Source organism: Pezoporus wallicus, unplaced genomic scaffold (assembly GCF_028554395.1).
Source record: "Pezoporus wallicus isolate ANWC-B61680 ecotype Strahan unplaced genomic scaffold, APGP_CSIRO_Pwel_v1 scaffold_11491, whole genome shotgun sequence".
Taxonomy (NCBI): Eukaryota; Metazoa; Chordata; class Aves; order Psittaciformes; family Psittacidae; genus Pezoporus; species Pezoporus wallicus.
In genome coordinates, this window is record NW_026642649.1 from 5,056,663 (window position 1) to 5,076,109 (window position 19,447).

The 19,447-nt window shown below is 42.2% G+C and overlaps 1 protein-coding gene across 1 annotated transcript in view; it reads left to right on the plus strand.

Annotated features, from left to right (window-relative positions):
- CPNE4 (copine 4) overlaps positions 1–19,447 on the plus strand; it is a 221,920-nt gene that overhangs the window by 136,463 nt on the left and 66,010 nt on the right. The window contains exon 7 of the mRNA XM_057431321.1: positions 91–180. Within this exon, the coding sequence (XP_057287304.1) occupies positions 91–180 (90 nt within the window). The remainder of the gene's footprint in view (positions 1–90; positions 181–19,447) is intronic.

The following is a 19,447-nucleotide window of genomic DNA, read 5'->3' on the forward strand; positions in this document are numbered from 1 at the left end:
AAACAGTACTGTATTGGAAATGCTCTTGTTAGCATTCCGTTTGGAGATGTGCAATTGTTAAGGGTTCCTTTCCTTTCTTTTCGCTCACAGGTTGTGATGAATAACTTAAATCCAGCTTGGAAGACCTTTAAAGTGTCTGTAAATTCTCTGTGCAGCGGAGACCAGGACCGCAGGCTAAAGGTCAGAAATCATCCCTACTTTTTGAATTGTTTTACTCACAGAAAGCAGAACTTTGTCTCCCTTTTTCACTTGAAGATTGCTACTCTGCTCTGTCCTCTTCTTTGATGGGAAGGATGATCACGCAGCTGCTTTATGATTACCACAATCAAAGTAAGGATGCAGAGAAGTGGGAATCTACCGTAATCAGTAGATTATGCTCTAGACTTCTTAACAATAACCTCAAAAAAAATGATGGAGCTGGCTTTGCCAATCACTTGCATGATTTGAACCCAGCATCATTTAACTGGTAGAAGTAAATTCAAGGGAAATGGAAGCCCTGCCACCCTTATAACTGCTATTTCCTCACTTTTATGGCTGGAGACTCTCTGTAAAGAAACAGAGTCTGTTATTATATTTGAAAAACAGGGTGGCCACAAAAAGATATGTGCTATAGCAATGACATGTTTCTGTAGCACATAGCACAGTCAGCACATGGCACAGTCAGCAGAACACCGATGGTTGAGGTCTTGGAGTTTGGTGTAGAAAGCTTCATCTTCTTATCCCTAATTGGTGTTAAATCAAGGCTGAATCCAGTTGGTCATCTTCTAGTCAGGATTGAGGTTAATACCAAATTTAAAGTATTAAAGGAATGGCACTGCTCCCAGTGGCTATTTAGTCTCTTGGACCTGATGTAAAGGACATTGGACCCAAAAATATGTCTTTTTTCCTTCTTCTTACCCTTCCAAATTGTCTAGTAATGTTTTTCCCTTGTTGCTGCAAACCTTTCTTCTTCCATCATTGGAGCTGCACAACCCTGCAGAAGCATCATTGTCATTTTTCACTCGTATACTGCAGGATGTGCTATGCAGATAGAAGAAAATAAAATGCCAGGTGTGTACATGCATGCCACAAAAGGGTGCAAAAGGTGGAAAGGAGTCTTATGAATGCTTGGATTTGTACTGGTCATTCAGGTTGTGTTTCAATAATCAGCAGTTCTGTTACAGGATAACAGTGGTACTGGCAGTGTTTGAATCTGTATGTGTGTATGGTATTGAGGATGCACCAGGAAGAGACCAGTATGGATGGTTATTTTTATATATTGCTTATGCCCATTGTGGCACTGTTGTGCAAACAAGATGAGTCCAAGGGCAAAAGAAATACCAAAAGAATGAGGAAGTTTTAGAAAACAGTGAGAGATGTAGCAAGGAAAAGTGAAGGATGAAGTAGATGGAGCACAGGATACTTAAGAGGCCAGAGCAGAGTGGTTGTGACAGGTACATCTGAGATACTGGAAGGGAGCTCAGCACCCCGGGTGGTGCGGGGAAGCAGTCCTGAAAGGTATTTCCATCTACTACTCTGCTCTTGTGAGACCCCACTTGCAGCCCTGTGTGCAGCTCTGTTGTCCTCAACGTAAGAAGGACATGGCACTCTTGGAGCAAGTCCAGAGGAGGCCATGAGGATGCTCAGGGGCTGGAGCACCTCCTGTATATAGACAGGCTGATGATATTGGGGCTGTTCAGCCTGGAGAAGAGAAGCTGCGTGGAGACCTCAGAGCAGCTTCCAGTGTCTGAAGGGGGCTACAAGGATGCTGGAGAGGGACTCTTCATCAGGGACTGTAGTGATAGGACAAGGGGTGATGGGTTCAAACTAAAACAGGGCAAGTTCAGGTTAGATCTAAGGCAGAAGTTCTTTAGTGTGAGGGTGCTGAGGCGCTGGCACAGGGTGCCCAGAGAAGCTGTGGCTGCCCCATCCCTGGCAGTGTTCAAGGCCAGGTTGGACAGCCTTGGGCACTATGGTCTAGTGTGAGGCATCCCTGCCCATGGCAGGGGGTTTGGGAATGATCTTAAGGTCCTTTCCAACCCAAACCATTCTATGATTCTACCCCTTAGTTATGAAATGGTTGGACCAGTTGTGTTTGGCATGTTCAGTGGGATTGAAACAGAGCTGTAGCAGATGAAATGGAGAATGAGGTGTAGGAAAAGTACAGCCCCCATTTTGAACTGCAAGCAAAATTAACAGTAGTGGCTAAAGAGGGTTTCTAATGCAAATGCAGAAGCATAGAGGAGTTATTTATTGTAGCATGTGTAGGATGACAGTAATGTGAAGTGTCAGGATAATGAGTTTGTTATCCTGGGAGGTTGCAATTTTATAAATATCCTGGGTGTATTAAATATCTGTAAGTTTATTGCCTGAAAAACAGAAGGCAGGCTAATGACTCTGTGTTGTATAAGCAATATAGTTATTCTGCAAAGCTGAAAGGGAGCAGAACTGTACAGAGCAATGCTGGAGAACATGGTATAGGCAAAATGTGAGATGCTGAGAGACTGAAGAAGAGATGTAATGTGACAGACTGTGTTACACAGCCTGTCTGAAAGTGTACCTTATAAAACCAGATGCACCCTTGCATCCTGCTTCTTCCTTGGCACAGGGTCCCAGATCACCTAGTCCAGCTTATATCTGACAGTCACTTAGTTGTGCCACCCCTCATAGGATCTGCTTCTTGAGGTAGCTTAAATTGAAATGGGTAACATCCCTTAGCAATGCAACCGTATAAGCCTGAGACAAGAGATGGATCAGATTGCTGCTGCTCGAATGAAAAGCAGAATTAGCACAGCACAGCCTTCACCACATTGTGTGTATGTGGCCTTTAAATCACTTAGATGAGAAAACCTTGGAAGAGATGTGCAAATGGCATGTAAAGCCTAGAATGTCAGAGCAAGTGACAAGTCCACAGTAGAGAAATATGGTTCTGGAGGGAGAAACATTCTTTAATCTGCTTGATATCAAGGCAGAAAGGTATGAGAAAGGCTGAGATTTCAACTTGGGCAGAAGAAGATGGGTGTGGAAATAAAGTGAGGGGTCTTTGAGCTATGAGCAGAGAGATGGTAGTCAAATTTGTTTGCAGATGATAGTGCCAAAAGGGAGGCTAAAGAGGGAGAAGTGAATAGGAACAAGAATAGTCCTTTAGGACTGCTTATAGAGAAGATGAGAGGAAAGTTAGTGCAGGAATGGGTGAAGAAGAGAGCCAGGGCAGGATTAATCTTATGAACCTATTGACAATTTTCACAGTAGTCTTGATTCTGCAGGGTCTTTTTTGTCTCTTTTCTTTCGGAGAATGCATGTTTTCATTGGTGTGCACAAGTGTTTGATTTCGATATGTATTTGCCTGAGGCTGCAGTTCAGACTTTTGCAGGAAAGCTAAAAGTAGTAAGATTTGCATCAGATCATTCATGAATGCAGAAATGGTTTTAAATTAATTATGGCTGTCAAAGAAGAAAAACATTTGAAGCTTCTTTAAAATTCAGGCCCTTTGTACCTTTTGGTGGGCGTAAGATAAGGCTGCTATGGTAGAGCAGCCTGCAAAATCATTTGTGTTTGACAGATAGCGTATAGTACTTGTCAGATGACTATCCTGTTTACTTTCTATAGGGACTATAAGTTAGGAATTTGATGGCAGCAGGGACAGAAGAGTGGAAATGACAAGAATTAAAGAGGTGAAGTATCTGTGATGGGTTTAGCACTGTATAAATGTTTATACTTCGTTTGCATTGACTGAGCATTCCAATCTTCACCCTACCATATTTTGGAACATTTGACTTTAGTTGTTTTGTTTCGCTTCATAAAGTGTACAGCAATATGTTACTGCCAAGCGCTGAAGAATTCCCTGTGCTGTATTTCGTGTGGGGAGATTAAGTGTATTCCAGCTGCCTTGCTGAGCATCAGCTTCTCACCGGGATTGCTTGATCACTGGGAGCAGTAATTGCGTGAGGCTGGGTAGTTTTGTACCTGTACTTGCTGTTTCTCTTTTACATCCTCTGGAAGGCGTAATCTAAAGTAAGCCTTTAAAAGGCACCAGAAATGCTTGGAGGGAAGTGTTAGCTCATGGACGTTCTGCAAAGAGAGGGAGAGTTCTTAACATTGCCACTGTCACTGCCTGTGGCTCACCTCTGTAGGCTGTTTGGAGTTCTGAAGACTTGGGTTTTCATCTCTGCCACTGAAATCACATGTGTCTTGAGCTTAGTGGTCTGATTTGTGTTGTGAAGAATGGGGATTAACATGACAAAAAGACACTAAACCAACTCAGTTTAACTTACAGAAGTTTGTTCTTTGTAAGTCTTGCACCCAAAGCAGCCTTTGCACAGTGTGGGCATTTGAAACTTTCTTGTTCAAAATGTCTGTTTAGAAAGATAAGATAAGCAAGGTCACTAAAATCAAAGCAACCAATAATTAGAGTCTGCCTCAGGAGTCTTTTGCCAGCATCCTTTACAAAGTTCTGTTGATTTGAATTCCTTATGGGCTTTAAAAAAAAAACCCAACTAATTTTGCTTCATTTAGCTGTGGTGCAGAGAGCAGTTATTTCTTATTCCTCTCAGGACGCCTTGTAAAACTTTATTGCAATTATTGCTGCCCTAGGTTTTATTATGAAAAAGATAGATTAGATTTATGAACCTGCTGAGCTTTTCTTCCCAGACATTGAAACCATCTGAGAAGTCTGGTCACACTTCGGTGCCCGTCATAACTTCATTTAATGCTGACGGTACAGACAATTCATGTATGCGTTGAAGTGAACAAAGTACCTCTTTGATCCCAAAGCAGTGCATTGCTTTTCTAAGCAATGGTCATTACTGGCAAATCTGAGCAAGGAATATAATCCTTCCGAGAAGAATGTCCTGTAAATTGTGAAACTTTGGCATCCAAGTTAGGTTTCAGCATGGGAGTTATGTTGCTGTGAAAGGTTGAAATACAGGCTTGCATTGTAGGTATCTTCTGGCAGGGATTACCTCGTCTCCATCCATTCTAATAGTTGCAGGCTTCCTCTTTTTCTAGAGGAACATTTTTCTAGGTTTCCTCTTTTTCTGGTCTACACTGAAAAAATCTCTCTCTCTGTTTTGGTATTAGATATTGTAATACTTGGGAAATAAGCACCCAACAAGGTGCTGTAGAGGCACAAGCCAAACTGCGCACATGGCATGAAATAAAAGAGTATCTGTGTACAGAGAACCTCACTGAAAGAAGTTTGTTTCATAAGGAAAAGAGACAAAAAAAAACCCAAACTGGAAGACATTGCTGCAGGTAAAGTAATACACTGCAAGGAGAGGGGAAGTGTGTGTCACATCTGTATAGCAAGTCCTTAAGAAGAATACCCATTAAGTACTTTCTTGCATCAATCTCTGTCATTGTTGTCAGTTTGTTTATTGTTTTGTCCCCTTCTAAACCTGATTACAGGTGATGATCCTGATCCTGGGGACATTTATGCATGTACAGTGATGAGTTGGACCCACAGCTGTGCTACTACATCTATCAGGTCATAAGTCCTCTGTATACATGAATGGCTCTTTGCAGCACGAAGCCCTGGGACATTACTGTTACCTTTGGGTAACCGTGAGAGGGTTGCCTCTTACTGTGCACTTCTAATGAGGTTAAACCCTGGGTCTGCCGTTCTTTCCCCGTCTCCCTTATGTCCATTTGACTTCCTTGGCTCTGTCCATCCCACCTGTTGGAGTAGCTGTGTCTCAGCACACCAGTTACATGTTTGGTTTTCTGCTGGGGGGTCTATCTGCAGATACTTGTAGGCCCCAGTTTGTCTACAGCGTTCTAGTGCTAGTGAGATGCATTCAGCATGTGATTGTTAATTCATTTCCATAGTAAGACCTTTGTAATACGTTGGCCTTTCCAATGTTAATTTTCACAGGCCATGAGTTTTCTACGTTTTTGTGCTAGATCATTGTTAACAAGGTCTTCCTGAGAGATCTGCACTTTGAATCGATAATCTATGCAGTGCCTCTTCTGCCTCGTTCATGCTGATGTATAATGTGATCCTTGCTTACAATATTAATAGAAGCAGCTCAACAGCCTACAAGAAAGATTTTGATGGAAAGAGACAATCAGTTTATTTCCATTTCATTAATTAAAATGAGAAAATTATTATTAATTGAATAATCTCTTCCCCGGGGTCTGTTACGGTGTTTGGGGGGATAGAAGGTTGGTTCTGCCTCAGATAGTTGTAACCTTCTGTTTCCTTCTGATTTCTTCAGTGTTGAATTTTTCATACAAAATGATGGATCATTAGGGGGAAAAAAGGGTTTCTGAAAGGTCTGTAAGTGTATTGGCTGTTCCGAGTTAAGGAAAAGCAAACAGCGCTGGGGTTTTTCTCATGCTCTCTGAGTTATTACTGCAGTTTTCTCTAAATCAATAAGCTTTCAGTGACCTTTAACATGTGACTACAAGTCTACAATTTATAAACTCCAATCCTTCAGTAAACCCTTAGTATCTCTGAAAGCCACTGGTGAAAGTAACTGAGCAGAACCAGCGAAGAAGGCCAAGTAAAGCTTAAGAGACAAGCAGTAAGTAATGCATTCAGACAAACCTATTAGTGCTTTTATTCTTGCACAGTTTCGCTGTCATAGAGTGCTTGTCTCTAGAAGCACTAATGTGGAAAGATACGGTTTATGGTCAACAGCAGTAATTTGTGCAGGATTACAAAAAGCATGTGGCACAAAGGGCAGTTCAAGCACTGTCAAATGATGATTAGAAAAGCATGAACTAAAGGATTTCACACTGTTCCATAATAGAAGACTTCTTTGTTGTTGCTGTTTTCTTTGGGCTTTTATTTCCATGTAGAAATAGATGGGCACCCAGAATGAATCACAGCGTAGGCTAGACGTGCTGGGTATGACTTGATTGGGTGATTTCAGTCATACCTGATTAACTACACAGTTCTACGTCCTCCCCTTCAATTTACTCACAAAATGAATGCCAGTGGAGCCAATCATTCCCTGCTTACTTACCCTGACATCGCTGAAGAGGTGTTTTCACATGGAGTCCTTCTTGTGGAAAGTCTTAAACCAGAGGAAAGGGGGATTTAACCTTTACGTGTCCTTCATATGAAGGAGTTTTGTGTGCAGTTCTGGTGTCCTCAACATAAAAAGGACATGGAACTGCTGGAACAAGTACAGAGGAGGCCACGAGGATGATCAGGGGCTGGAGCACCTCCTGTATGGAGACAGGCTGAGGAAGTTGGGGCTGTTCAGCCTGGAGAAGAGAAGCTGCATGGAGACCTCATAGCAGCTTCCAGTATCTGAAGGGGGCTACAAGGATGCTGGGGAGGGACTCTCCATTAGGACTTCAGTGACAGGACAAGGGGTAACGGGTTAAAACTTAAACAGGGGAAGTTTAGATTGGATATAAGGAAGAAGTTCTTTCCTGTTAGGGTGGTGAGGCACTGGAATGGGCTGCCCAGGGAGGTTGTGAATGCTCCATCCCTGGCAGTGTTCAAGACCAGGTTAGACGAGGCCTTGGGTGAGATGGTTTAGTGTGAGGTGTCCCTGCCCATGGCAGGGGGGTTGGACCTTGATGATCTTAAGGTCCTTTCCAACCCTAACTATTCTATGATTCTATGATTCTATGAATCAAAAGACGCCTTCAGATGACTTTTTCAGGAAGTTGTTTTCATGAGGTCAGGGCGTTTTCCTGGAATCTTTAGAATAATTGCCTCACTCTTGGAGGTTGCAGATCTTCCTGTATCATCAGAATAGTTTATTTCGTAGTCATTTGGAGGATGTTATCATGTTGTGAGTTTCCAGAGAAGTGCTTGTGCAGCTGATAATTTTATATAGTTGAAAGCTCCTTTTTGGTGGTCAAAAGACACAAACACAAAAAATAGGCTTAAATATTGGGATGTGGTGTGTTATTTAATAAGTGGATAGAAATATTTGTGTAAGTGCATACTGCATCACCAGAGTAGGAGTTTTAAAACAGTATTCTCAGAGGGTGATACATTCTTTTGAGGGTTATTATAAAATTAAAGTGAATGACACACTGTGAAAGCCAGTTTCTGAAACCTTGTCTCGGTTTCATCTGGGATAGAGTTAGGATTTCCTTAGTAGCTGGTGAAGTGCTGTGTTTTGGATTGTGAGAACAGTGCTGGTAACACACTGATGTTTTAGTTGTTGCTAAGTAGTGCTTACTCTACAGCAAGGACTTTTCAATTTCCCATGCTCTACCAGTGAGGACGGGCATAAGAACCTAGGAGGGAACATAGCCAGGACAGCTGAGCTGAGCTCCCAGAGGGATATTCCATACCACAGAGCATCATGCTCCAGAATATAAGCTGGGGGGAGTTGGCTGGGAGCCACTTCTCACTGCTTGGGTATGAGCTGAATATCGGTCAGTGGGCAGTGAGCAGTTGCATTGTGCATCACATGTGCTTAGTGAGTTTTATTCCTCTCTGTCTTCTCTCTGTCATTACCATTGTTGTTGTTATTACTATATTTTACTTTATTTCAGTTATTAAACCATTCTTATCTCAACCTGTGGGTTTTATCCTTTTCCTGTTCTCTTCCCATACTACTGGGGCAGTGAATAAGCAGCTGCATGGTACTTAGCTGCTGGCTGGGGTTAAACCACAACAGTCCTCCTTGCACAAATGCCATTGGACCTACTTTTCCAGTAAATGATTAATCAGACTGCTACAATTCTCAGTTAGAATACTACGATTGTTAAACGTTTCCCTTCTTTTTCCCTTCATATTTCCCTTGTTCTCTCTATGCCTGTGGTTGCAGGCACTACAGGGATCATTAAAAACTCAAGTGGCCTACTTCACAAGGTCTGCTGTGACTGGGGAATTTGCTGCGACTGCTTGCCCTGTTTTGCTAGTTTGGGTTAATCTATAATTTAGCAATTGGTTTATAGTGCCTCCTGAATTGATTAATCGCAGCAGTTTGTTTGCTACCCTGATTTATCTGAGCAGGTCAGGGACTGATCCAATCAATCTTCCTAGATGCTGTGCAGGTGGGGTGCAAGATTTAAGATCCCCCTTAAAACTGATTAACTCCCGGTGTGTGTGATCGCAGCTCACAGGTTCCTTTTTTCCTCTCCTCTTTCCTTGACTCTGTTCTTGGTAAAGCAGTTGAAGATGCTGGGAAGGAAAATACCAGATTGCAGTGGAGATTTAGGAGAGAGAAATAGGCTCAATAAATGAGCTCCATCCCAGTTTTGTTAGAGTCAAGGGAACTCATTCTGATGACTTTAATAGGCGCAAGTTTGTTCTCCCTTATTGTAACTGCTGGATCTAGAGCAAATTAACTGTCAGATTAATTAATCTAGATTTGAGTTAATTGATGTTTGTGAAGTGTTTTGAAGATGAAAGAGCTGTCAAATGACAAGCGTTGTCACAACAATTAGGGGTGCAAGCGGATTGCACAAGGGAGAGATGGTCTGATAAATGGTTAAAAGAGCTATCATTCACATACCCAAGGGATTGGGCTGCTGGTAAGGACGGTGGTAGAAGGCTCAAAAGCTGGTACACAGGATAAAATGGGTTGGATAGGTAGGGATGGGCATCTTCCCCCATCCATTGGATGACTCTGACCAAATGCAGTTGTTTGCCTTGTAAAAGGAGATTCTTATTTCCAGTTCCTTATCAGTTCTGTGTCTCTTTTGCAAAGTGAGAGGACTGCCTCCAAATAATCTGTACATTGCATTTATTGTGAGCTTGCTCACTTCCTCTATGGTTCCATCCTAAAACAAATACGGCCCTTCACAGCTTTCCTATGCGAGTCATCGGGATGAGGAAAGATTGGAAGAATGCTCTCTCGCCTCTTGAGCTGGCTTTGAAAGTGAGTTTTAATTCACTGAAGTGAAACAGAGGCACCCAGAAGTGTTGCTGACTGTAATCCAAATCAGAGGTGTCTGGTTCCTTCGCAGGGCAATAGCTGATAAAGTGCTAAATCCTATCCCTGGGGCCACTTAAAATGAGACAAAGCAAAACCCTGGTAATGAGGATCAGTTCCACACTGGGCATAGGGTATGCTGATGAATTAAATCACCTCAGATCACTGTGTTGATAATGCCCTCAACACCCCACAGACCCCAGTATTAGCTGCAGAGCTGCTTACTGCAGCAGTTTAGAAACCAGTGCTTTCATTTTGCATTACAAGAATAAAACAGAGCTCTGCTTTCACTTAAATAGATCAGGATTAAGGCTTAGATGTAACCATGTAAAGCAGCTGAATCCTATAGTGGGTGAATTTTAAAGTGTTGCATATCTTAAAGGAAATCCATCGGTTTCATAACCTTTGTGTCTTCAGGACATTTTGCTGCGTGGCTTTACAGTGTCTCATTATATTAAAAATGAGAGAAAATGAAAGTGTAACCAGTTTCTCATATGCCTTTTTCATTTCTTTGCTTCGAGACCGGAAGGAATAGTGAAGGCAATTTCCCAACAATCTCATTTGAGACACTCATAAAGTAGCAAAGCCTCACACTGGCTGACATATAACCATATCACCATATCACCATATAACCAACTGCTAAGGACCCTTCATTTCTTTTCAGATTTGTTTTTTCTACTGTGTAAATTGAAATTACACACTCAGAAGCTCTCTTGTTAAATCTTGTAATACATGTATTCTTTCCTACGAGCAGTATATTTTCTCTACTTAAATACAAAGCTTACCTCAAGATTCTACTCGTAAATCTTATCTTGACAGTTTATGTGCAAACATAGTGCCACACAAAAATAGTTGAGCAGAGCAGATAATACAATCTGTGTCTTTTAAAAGGGAGCATTCTCAGGGAACGGAGCAGAGTCAAATGCAAGGCAAAATAATGTATTTGTTCCAAAAAATTACAGTAAGTACCTTCAGGGCCCTCATTATAAATTATAATTAATTATAAATTATAAATTAATGCAGCATTAGGGCAGAAATAGCTGTTAAGTGTGTCTAAACTTTAATAATTTAGAAGATGTCTGGGTTCATAGGAGTCACTTGAGAAGTGTGGACTTTCTCTCCCTCTGGCAATCTGTGTTTATCCCTTCCATACACAGTGGTCTCTCCCTCTGGCAATCTGTATTTATCCCTTCCATACACAGTGGTCTCTCCCTCTGGCAATCTGTATTTATCCCTTCCATACACAGTGGTCTCTCCCTCTGGCAATCTTTGTTTATCCCTTCCATACACAGTGGTCCCCTGTACTACACATTCTGTTAAAACAGTTTACATCTGTGTTTTCTCTTTGCCAAAAATACGTTTCCTCCCAGCTAGATGACATGCTCTACGTGTTTTGTCACGTGTACACACGTGGGTATAATGCACCTTATATAGTGAATGGAGTGTTTCGTAATGAAAATGTTTTATCTGCCTTACCAAATCTAAATTAAGCGTGTTTAATGTATATGTTAGTGTGAGGTGTCCCTGCCCATGGCCAGGGGGTTGGAACTGGATGATCTTAAGGTCCTTTCCAACCCAAACCAGTCTGGGATTCTATAAGCAGAATGGCTTGGCTTTAGCCATTCCCATGCCAGTCTGGGTATGAAGAATTCATGCTGATTAAAGCCAACCAGCTCTAGGGAGGGCAGAGGTGAAGCAGTGGCAGAAGGTCCCATGTGTGGTTAGAATAGAGGCTGTGATAGAATCAGCCCCCAGTGATGCTTACGGCCGTTTGAAACTTGAGCCTGCTGCAATATTGGTTTACATCCTGTCCCTGAAACCTTGTCTTGTGCTGCACTGAAGCTGTGTTAAGAGTGCGAGATAATGGAATTCCTCATCAGAACGCAGTGTGTGCTACTCCAAGCAGCCTTATGAATATGTAAAACTTGCAGAAAATAATTAAAAATCACTAACTCATACTCATAATCATCTCGTGCACATTTTGAAATTGAGAATTGTGATTTTAGTAGCCCGAATGTGTTTTTTCACAGCACTTGAACCCCTAATCTCCTTAAGAGCTTTAAATTGTCAACGCGACATAGCTTTAAGGTGACCTGCAAAAGTAAAACACAACATCCTGGTAATGTAACGTTCATTGAATCCTTTCCTAGGCTGACTTGCTCCCATTTTCCTGGCTGTTCGGAGCATTAAGCATGTACTTGTAAAGCTGTTGACATTTGGGTTCTTTCCTTCGATCTTTAATGATACAGAAATAAGGGCCTGCTCTGTCTTATATACAGCTTCTTGTGCTCATTTCTTTGGCTGTTAATTTCCTGCCTTCCTAGAGAAAGCAACCCGTCATTCCGATCACCCCTGTGTAGCTGTCATTGCTGCATGCACAGGGGCAGACTTGCCACCAAGCTTAAGATCAAGATCAGTTACAGGATAGATATTCAGAGGAGCATAGGAAGTAGAGGTGAAGTTTGGGGAAGACAAATAAGCCAAAGAAAAGATAACTCCTTTGTTAGTCTTGTATAGGCGAGCATTCCTCTATAGGCAAATAGCTGAGGGAAAGCCAAGTGTTTTCTCTACAGGATATTACTTGAAGCACTCTTCTGTCTTCAAAGACATGCAGAGCTTTGCCTGTGGTTTGTTGGGGTTTTGTTGTTATATATTAGTGTTTCAAGGAGTGCAGCGTTAGCAGAGGCGGGCACTGGAATCCCTTCTACCTGTGTTATTTCGGATGTGGGATACGTGTCCCCCAGTTGCAGCTGCACTGATCCTTCGCACCCCAAAACTCTACAGATTCCAGTGAATTCTGCCAAACGTAGTACTGAAAGCTTCCCTTATTTGTTTGCCAGGACTGAGGGATATGAAAAGATGCACATTCTGTAAGCACTGTTCTGTTAATAGCTGCCAAGAAAGATCTCCTTCCTTCACCTTCCGTATTGTTTCTGTCCATCAATTTGTGCTGCTCACAGGGTATCCATTGCTACAAGTTTGCACAAAATGCAGCGATACCCTGATCCTTTTAGACGTGTGCTTCCACGTGATGTTCTGAAGAGAAATACCTGTGCAAGTCTGCAGTACAGTCCTACAGTGGCAGTCCTGCCAGAGCACTTAGTGTAATAGCCTATTTATGCTAACACAGTGCTGTGCTGAAGGAAAGCCTTGGGACAGCGGTGTGTTCTCTCCCCTTTTCACCCGTATCTTTATGCCTAGCATATGTCTCCTAAAACCAGCATAAATACAAAGGGAAAACCAAAGTTTTTCAGGATTTTCATCCCAACCTTTTTCACCAAAACCTGCTGCTTGGTTCAGCTGAAACAGCTTGAATCTGTGACGATTTTGACAGGCTGTTCATCCAAAGAAGTCCCCCCAGCCCCAGATGTGTTTCTCTTTTGTTAGTCAAAACAGCATTCCATAGACATTTTCTTCTCTTGCTTAACAGTTTAAAACTGGGAACGGAAAGCCCATGGCTTTTTCTGGTTTCTTTTGGGCTTTGGTTTGGTTTTTGAATTGCTTTGGATCAAACGGGGAAAGTTTGTGTAACACGTTCAAGGCCAGGTTGGACGGAGTTTTGGGTGGCATGGTCTAGTGTGAGGTGTCCCTGCCCATGGCACGGGGTTGGAACTGGATGATCTTAAGGTCCTTTCCAACCCTAACCAGTCTGGGATTCTGTTTTGCAGCCTCCAATAAAGATAGCACCTCACGTAGTGCTGTTCCTGTGCAAGAGGACTGGATAGCAGTGAGCTCAGGATGACATTCCCGAGGGAAGGGCAGTGCACTGTCAACATCTTTCTGTTCAGGTGCTTGATTCAAGCCCCTCATGGTTTGTAGAGGAGTGTGTTCCAGAGGAATACATTTCATATAGGCAAGGTCTGCGCTTCTCTGCTGTCAGGTATGAAAAGGGACCACCAAGCAGTCATTTTAATGTTCTACCTCGTATGTTTTGTACATTAAGTATCTTGAGATTATCCTGGGAATCTTAAATTACCTTTTAAGTCTAGAATGGTACTCAAGAAATTCCACTACCACTGGCTTTGTGATAAAGCACTGGTTTCACCTACAGGAGACAATGTTAGTAAAATACACGTTGCAGCACTGCAAGGAGCAACTGCATGTTCCATTTACTGTCATTTCTTACAACAGAGAAACATTAACTGCATTTGAGCACGGATACTTTTATTCAATGAATGTCAACAGATTGTTATTTTGCAATTAATTGTGCTTGGGATTTATAAAACAGCCTCACACCTGGCTGTTTTTCTGTTCCACTTTGATTTCTTAAAGGCTGAACAAGCTGCCTAAAGCTTCTCTGCCTTGAGAATCAATTTTCCATGTGGCACTGCCATGCTAGTAATAATGCCTTAGTGCCTTTTCCTGTTCCAGACCTCAGTGATTTTACGTATAAAGAGGAGGTAGTTGTAGCTGGGAGAAAAAAAAGCCCATCAGTTTATTTTCTCTCCTTCCTCTCTTCCCAACTGAATAAAGCTCCAATTGATCTGAAATGAAATTGTTACTGGCTTTTTTCCTACTTTCTGTTTTACAGTTAATGAAAAGCTGTTCTTGTTGGCCCATCCTGTACTTAAGCATTTTAGAGAGGGGCATTTGTTTCAGAACTGAGGAGTATTTCTGATTAAGTCTTGGTTTGTTGGGCCTTTTTTAAAAGAGAATGTGCAAGGTCTTGTTCCTCTGAACACTGTAGTCAAGCAGCAGGCAGCTTCTTTGCTCATACTTTCAAGTTCTTTTCTGCCGAGCCAAACTTATTTCCCTGCTTTGTTTTTGGCTTTCCAGTGCTTTTTTTAGCCCAGCTTCTCCTCTGCTATCCTGACTCATGTCTTATCTATCAGAGACATAACAGTGAGCCCCTGTATTCTGAGGGTTTTTGTTAAGAGGGGATGTGAATCTCCATTTCAGTTAGAGTCTCCATTGCTTCTTTGTGATTTCCAAAAAGGGGCTTACTTGTTTCATCCATTTCTCAGTGTTGGAAACGGCCATTACAGATCAATGGTGGATCCCAATCTGTCGAGAGGTACTTGATTTTAATATTTATACCTGACCTTGTTCCTACATGACTCAAATTTTGTACAAACACAGGTTCAAGCCACACTTTTGTTGTGTTTTTTGGTTGTTTTTTTTCTGATACCCGAAGGCAGTCCCATATCCAAAAAGGATAATACCTTGGAATGTTCAGGAATGGTAAAACGCTTGTATAGCCATTTCTGTTTCAGTGCTGACATCATGGTTAGCCAACGTAATATCAGCACTTCTGAAGCGTATTTTTTTCCTACAGATTTTATTAGTGTTACATTTAATCCCAAAGCCACCTCTGAAGTCCTTAGATATTTTATTATATCTATTAGATTAATAGCTTAAATAAAGCTTATCAGGGAGGGACTTAAACTGTAGAAAGGCTTTCTGAGGTGGGATGAGACTTCAGATGTTCTTCAGGCCTCGGTCTGTATTGGATAATAAACCTCCCTAAATTGCAGGAGCCATCCCCTGGAAAAGATTAGAGTAATTACATGGCATTCTGCTGATGCTTTAGATCTAGTTACCCCCAGATGATTACAAGTTATAGAATAATTTAGCCTGGAAGGGACCTTAACATTTTGAATTCCAGTGACCTCATTAACAGTATGAATATGTAGAACTAGAGAATAAATACAAAAGACATTTTGATATCCAATCCCTGTCCCTAAACTGGAAGTAAACTGAAACTGTGTGATCTGCGTATGATTCAAGTGCTTTTAACTGGAATACGCTGGAGATTCTTGGCTAGGTTTTGAAAGAAGGATTGTTGCTCACCTGACCTGAGGGGGCCTGGGAAGACTGGACTTTTCCAAGGGGTACATTCTCTGCACTTCCTGAAAAATCTCTTCAGGGGTCTTCAGTCGGAGGAATCAAAATTACAGAGTCCCAGACTGGTTTGGGTTGGAAAGGACCTTGCGGTCATCCAGTTCCATCCCCCTGCCATGGGCAGGGACACCTCACACTAGATCATGTCACCCAAGGCTCTGTTCAACCTGGCTTTGAACACTGCCAGGGATGGGGCAGCCACAGCTACTCTGGGCACCCTGTGCCAGCGCCTCAGCACCCTCACAGGGAAGAACTTCTGCCTTAGATCTAACCTGAACTTCCCCTGTTTCAGTTTGAACCCATCACCCCTTGTCCTATCACTGCAGCCCCTGATGAAGAGTCCCTCTCCACCATCCTTGTAGCCCCCTTCAGATATGAAAAAATTTGGTTTGTAAAGTTATCTCTGTATCTTGTCTTTAATTTTTTCTCTAGATATATCTATCTAGGGCCCCTCTGTACCAAAGTGTCTCTTATATTGACTGACTTGGGGCAGGGATCCTTCTTCCTGGTAAAGGCTGATCAGTTGAGTTTGATGAATTCCTACGGTATTTTTCAGTACTTCTGAAAGACAGGATCTTCTAACACAGTGACAGCACATCACTAAAAGACACTTCTGCTAACTGCATGTGATTTTGTGTCTTCAGCTAGTATGCTGTGGTAACAAATAGCTGGGTTTATGTAAGTGAATGAAAGATTACAATTAAAACCACTGAAAGGAGCACCATTGTTCAACAGAGTGAATCAGATCTCAATGAGTTACGCAACTGAAACAGAAGCATGACATTTTTAAATACTATTGCTTACCTTCTGTTCAGGTTTTCCCACTTTTTGGTATGTACAGAGACTCACTTTTTTCATGTGAGTTGGGACTTCAGGATGTCAAGCTTTAGAATGGTAGATACCTGCGCCAAGTCTCAAACACATTCCTGGTTTAATGCAGGGGCATCATCACAGAGGCAGCATAGCCAAGAATTTCTGCCCCTTAAGGCCATTTTTTCCCTAGTGCCAGTGGCTGGGAAGCATGATAATGTGTACTTAAATAATGTGATGGAGATCACATCAGTGTTAGAACCAGAGCACACTGCCACTTGTTCTTGAAACTCGGCAGGGTTGTAAGTTGGCTGCTAAGCATCAATAGAGGTTTTCCATAGATGACTGTTCGCTAGAAGAGGTTGATTCAGCTGCATCTGAAAATTCATGTAAATGCACCTATGTTGACAAAAATTGGCCTTGAGAAATATTTTAAGCAAGGATGGAAAATTCTGGTTACAGTGACAGGGAGAAAGAGAGATTAGCACTCCAAGAGCTGCAGAACAGCTGGCAGAGATGTGGAAAAGCCATTTGAATACAAGTCATTCATACATTGGCTAATTGCAAGCTGATTTTACCAGTCTTTTCTATTGAAGATCCACATTGTATAATTGAACTGGGAGGAATGAACAAGAGAAAGGCTGATGCGATATTTAAATGCTCTCTTTTGATGCGGGAAACTCAGGTTCAAAACCTTGCCTTAATAAATATTTAAACATCTATGCAAAGTGAAGCAGCTCCAACAGAGAAGAATGAAAGAGGCACTGAGCAGAAGCACAGAATGGCTTCTGTCTCAGTGGATAAAGCCTGGCACTGAAAAGCAGGAAAAATGATGGAGCGGGTAGCCCAAGCAGAAGGTGCCCTATGCACAGGTCACTGTTTTCTGTTCCCTCACTCAGTCCCTAAGGAAAATGTGAAGAGTCTTGGGTTTGTTCTGATACAGAAGGAGGGAGGCTTCTGAAATCTTCAGAGTTCTCCAGGGAGAGGAAAACAGTTTTTCCCCATGCTCTCATGAGGAAAAGATTTCTTACTGACAAATGCTGTTTAGGACAGTTGTATCGGGTAGGATCTTATTGATGTGCAGTATAGCCAGGCTGTTGACTAAAGACAAGAATGAGGATATAACATGGGGAACAAACAATGCTTAATAGAAAGATTCCCTTTAAAAGGAGCAACAGTTCCCTCTTGGAGACCCCTCATTAGCATATCAGCAAAAAACTGCTTAGCCAGCTTGATTGTCATAGTATGGTTTGGGTTGGAAAGGACCTCAAGATCATCCAGTTCAAGCCCCCTGCCCTGCATGGGCAGGGACACCTCACCCCAGACCATGTCGCCCAAGGCTCTGTTCAACCTGGCCTTGAACACTGCCAGGGATGGAGCATTCACAACTTCCCTGGGCACCCTGTGCCAGTGCCTCAGCACCCTCACAGTAAAGAATTTTTGCCTTAGATCTAACCTGAACTTGCCCTGTTTCAGTTTGAACCCATCACCCCTTGTCCTGTCTCTACAGTCCCTGATGAAGAGTCCCTCTCCAGCATCCTTGTAGCCTCCTTCCTTTTAATAAATGAGTAAAGCAAAATGCACAGAAGTTAACTCCAGGCCCCAGATTGTTCTAGGGGTTCCAGACGCTGCCTCTTGTGCTTAGGTACCTACAGGTCATTTCAGAATAGGAAGCATTCTGTATGTACATTCTCTGACTGAGTGCATCAGTAGGATGGTGAGAATTTAATTCTGGGTAACAAGTTGACATCTTTCTGTGAATTTCAGTTTATTTCAGCTCATTCTTGCATAGTGCAATCCTGAAATGAAATTATGACTTCAAAATGAGCAATCCACTTCCAGTGTGAGATCTGGTTTCAGTGATTTGAATCTCCAGTAAGAACCATGCCAGCTCTTTATATACTGCTAGAATTAAGTGGAACGCTGCTCTGTGGGCAGTCAGAAAGCAAAGTGTATGACAAATACTAAAGATCTTTCTATCCTATATGATGATAGTTTGTCTGGAATGCATATTTCTGTGAGCATTGAGTACTCTCAGTCCCATTCATATAAAAGCTTATTTACCTATTTCTTTTTATATTTCCTGAGAGATTCTATCCTGGATTTCATCTTTTCACTTGTCAGTCCCCACTGACTACTCAGCCTCACCTTAATATCTTTGCTGTTAACTGCCTGAGTGCTAAGTAACAGTAGTTTTCCTACATCCAAAGGAGGTCTCCTTGGGACAGTTTATGTAGCTCTGGAATAATTGATCAAAGTGGTAGGTGTGGGCTAGCTTACATGGAGATCAACAGCTATTCCTGACTTAGGAAACTCCTCCCAGTGATGCTGCAGAAACCTGAAAGACATTGAGGCTGGTGGCTGACATGCTGGTGCACACCTAGTGGAAGTGAGTGCTTTTATGTGCTGTACACCTTTGCATGCTGGTCTCCTTGCCAGCAAGAGGTACCTGTTTTGAGTGCTCCTCAGAAGTCTCCTGGGTGCATCAGTGCTTCTGTACACATCAGTGCTTCTGCTGTGTACAGAAGCAAATTCATCACAAATTCATGTGTATGCACATGAAAGGTGAAGTCTGTGCTGCCAGCAGAGCTGCTGTGGTTAGCGTGTGGCGTTGGGTGATTTAGATTTAAGACATGAACCTAATGTGCTTTTCACATACATCATAGCACAAAAGAAGTGACGTTAGAGGTTCCTCTTTTTTCCAAGCAGCTCTGCAAAGCCAGTGTCATGTACCTGCCAGCTCCACCCCAAACTTCTTGTTTTCTATACACAGGACAAGGTCAGCTTTTGGGAGGATGGTAGTTGTATATAAGGTGGGTTCCTGGTACACTGCTTGCTCCTTTTGTAAAACATGACTATACTATTTCTACAATTCCATCAGTACTTTGTTAGCAATATTATCCCTTTAGTAACATTCCCAAAAATGTCATGGCATGATTTTTTCATCTTATATCTGCTCTTCTTGT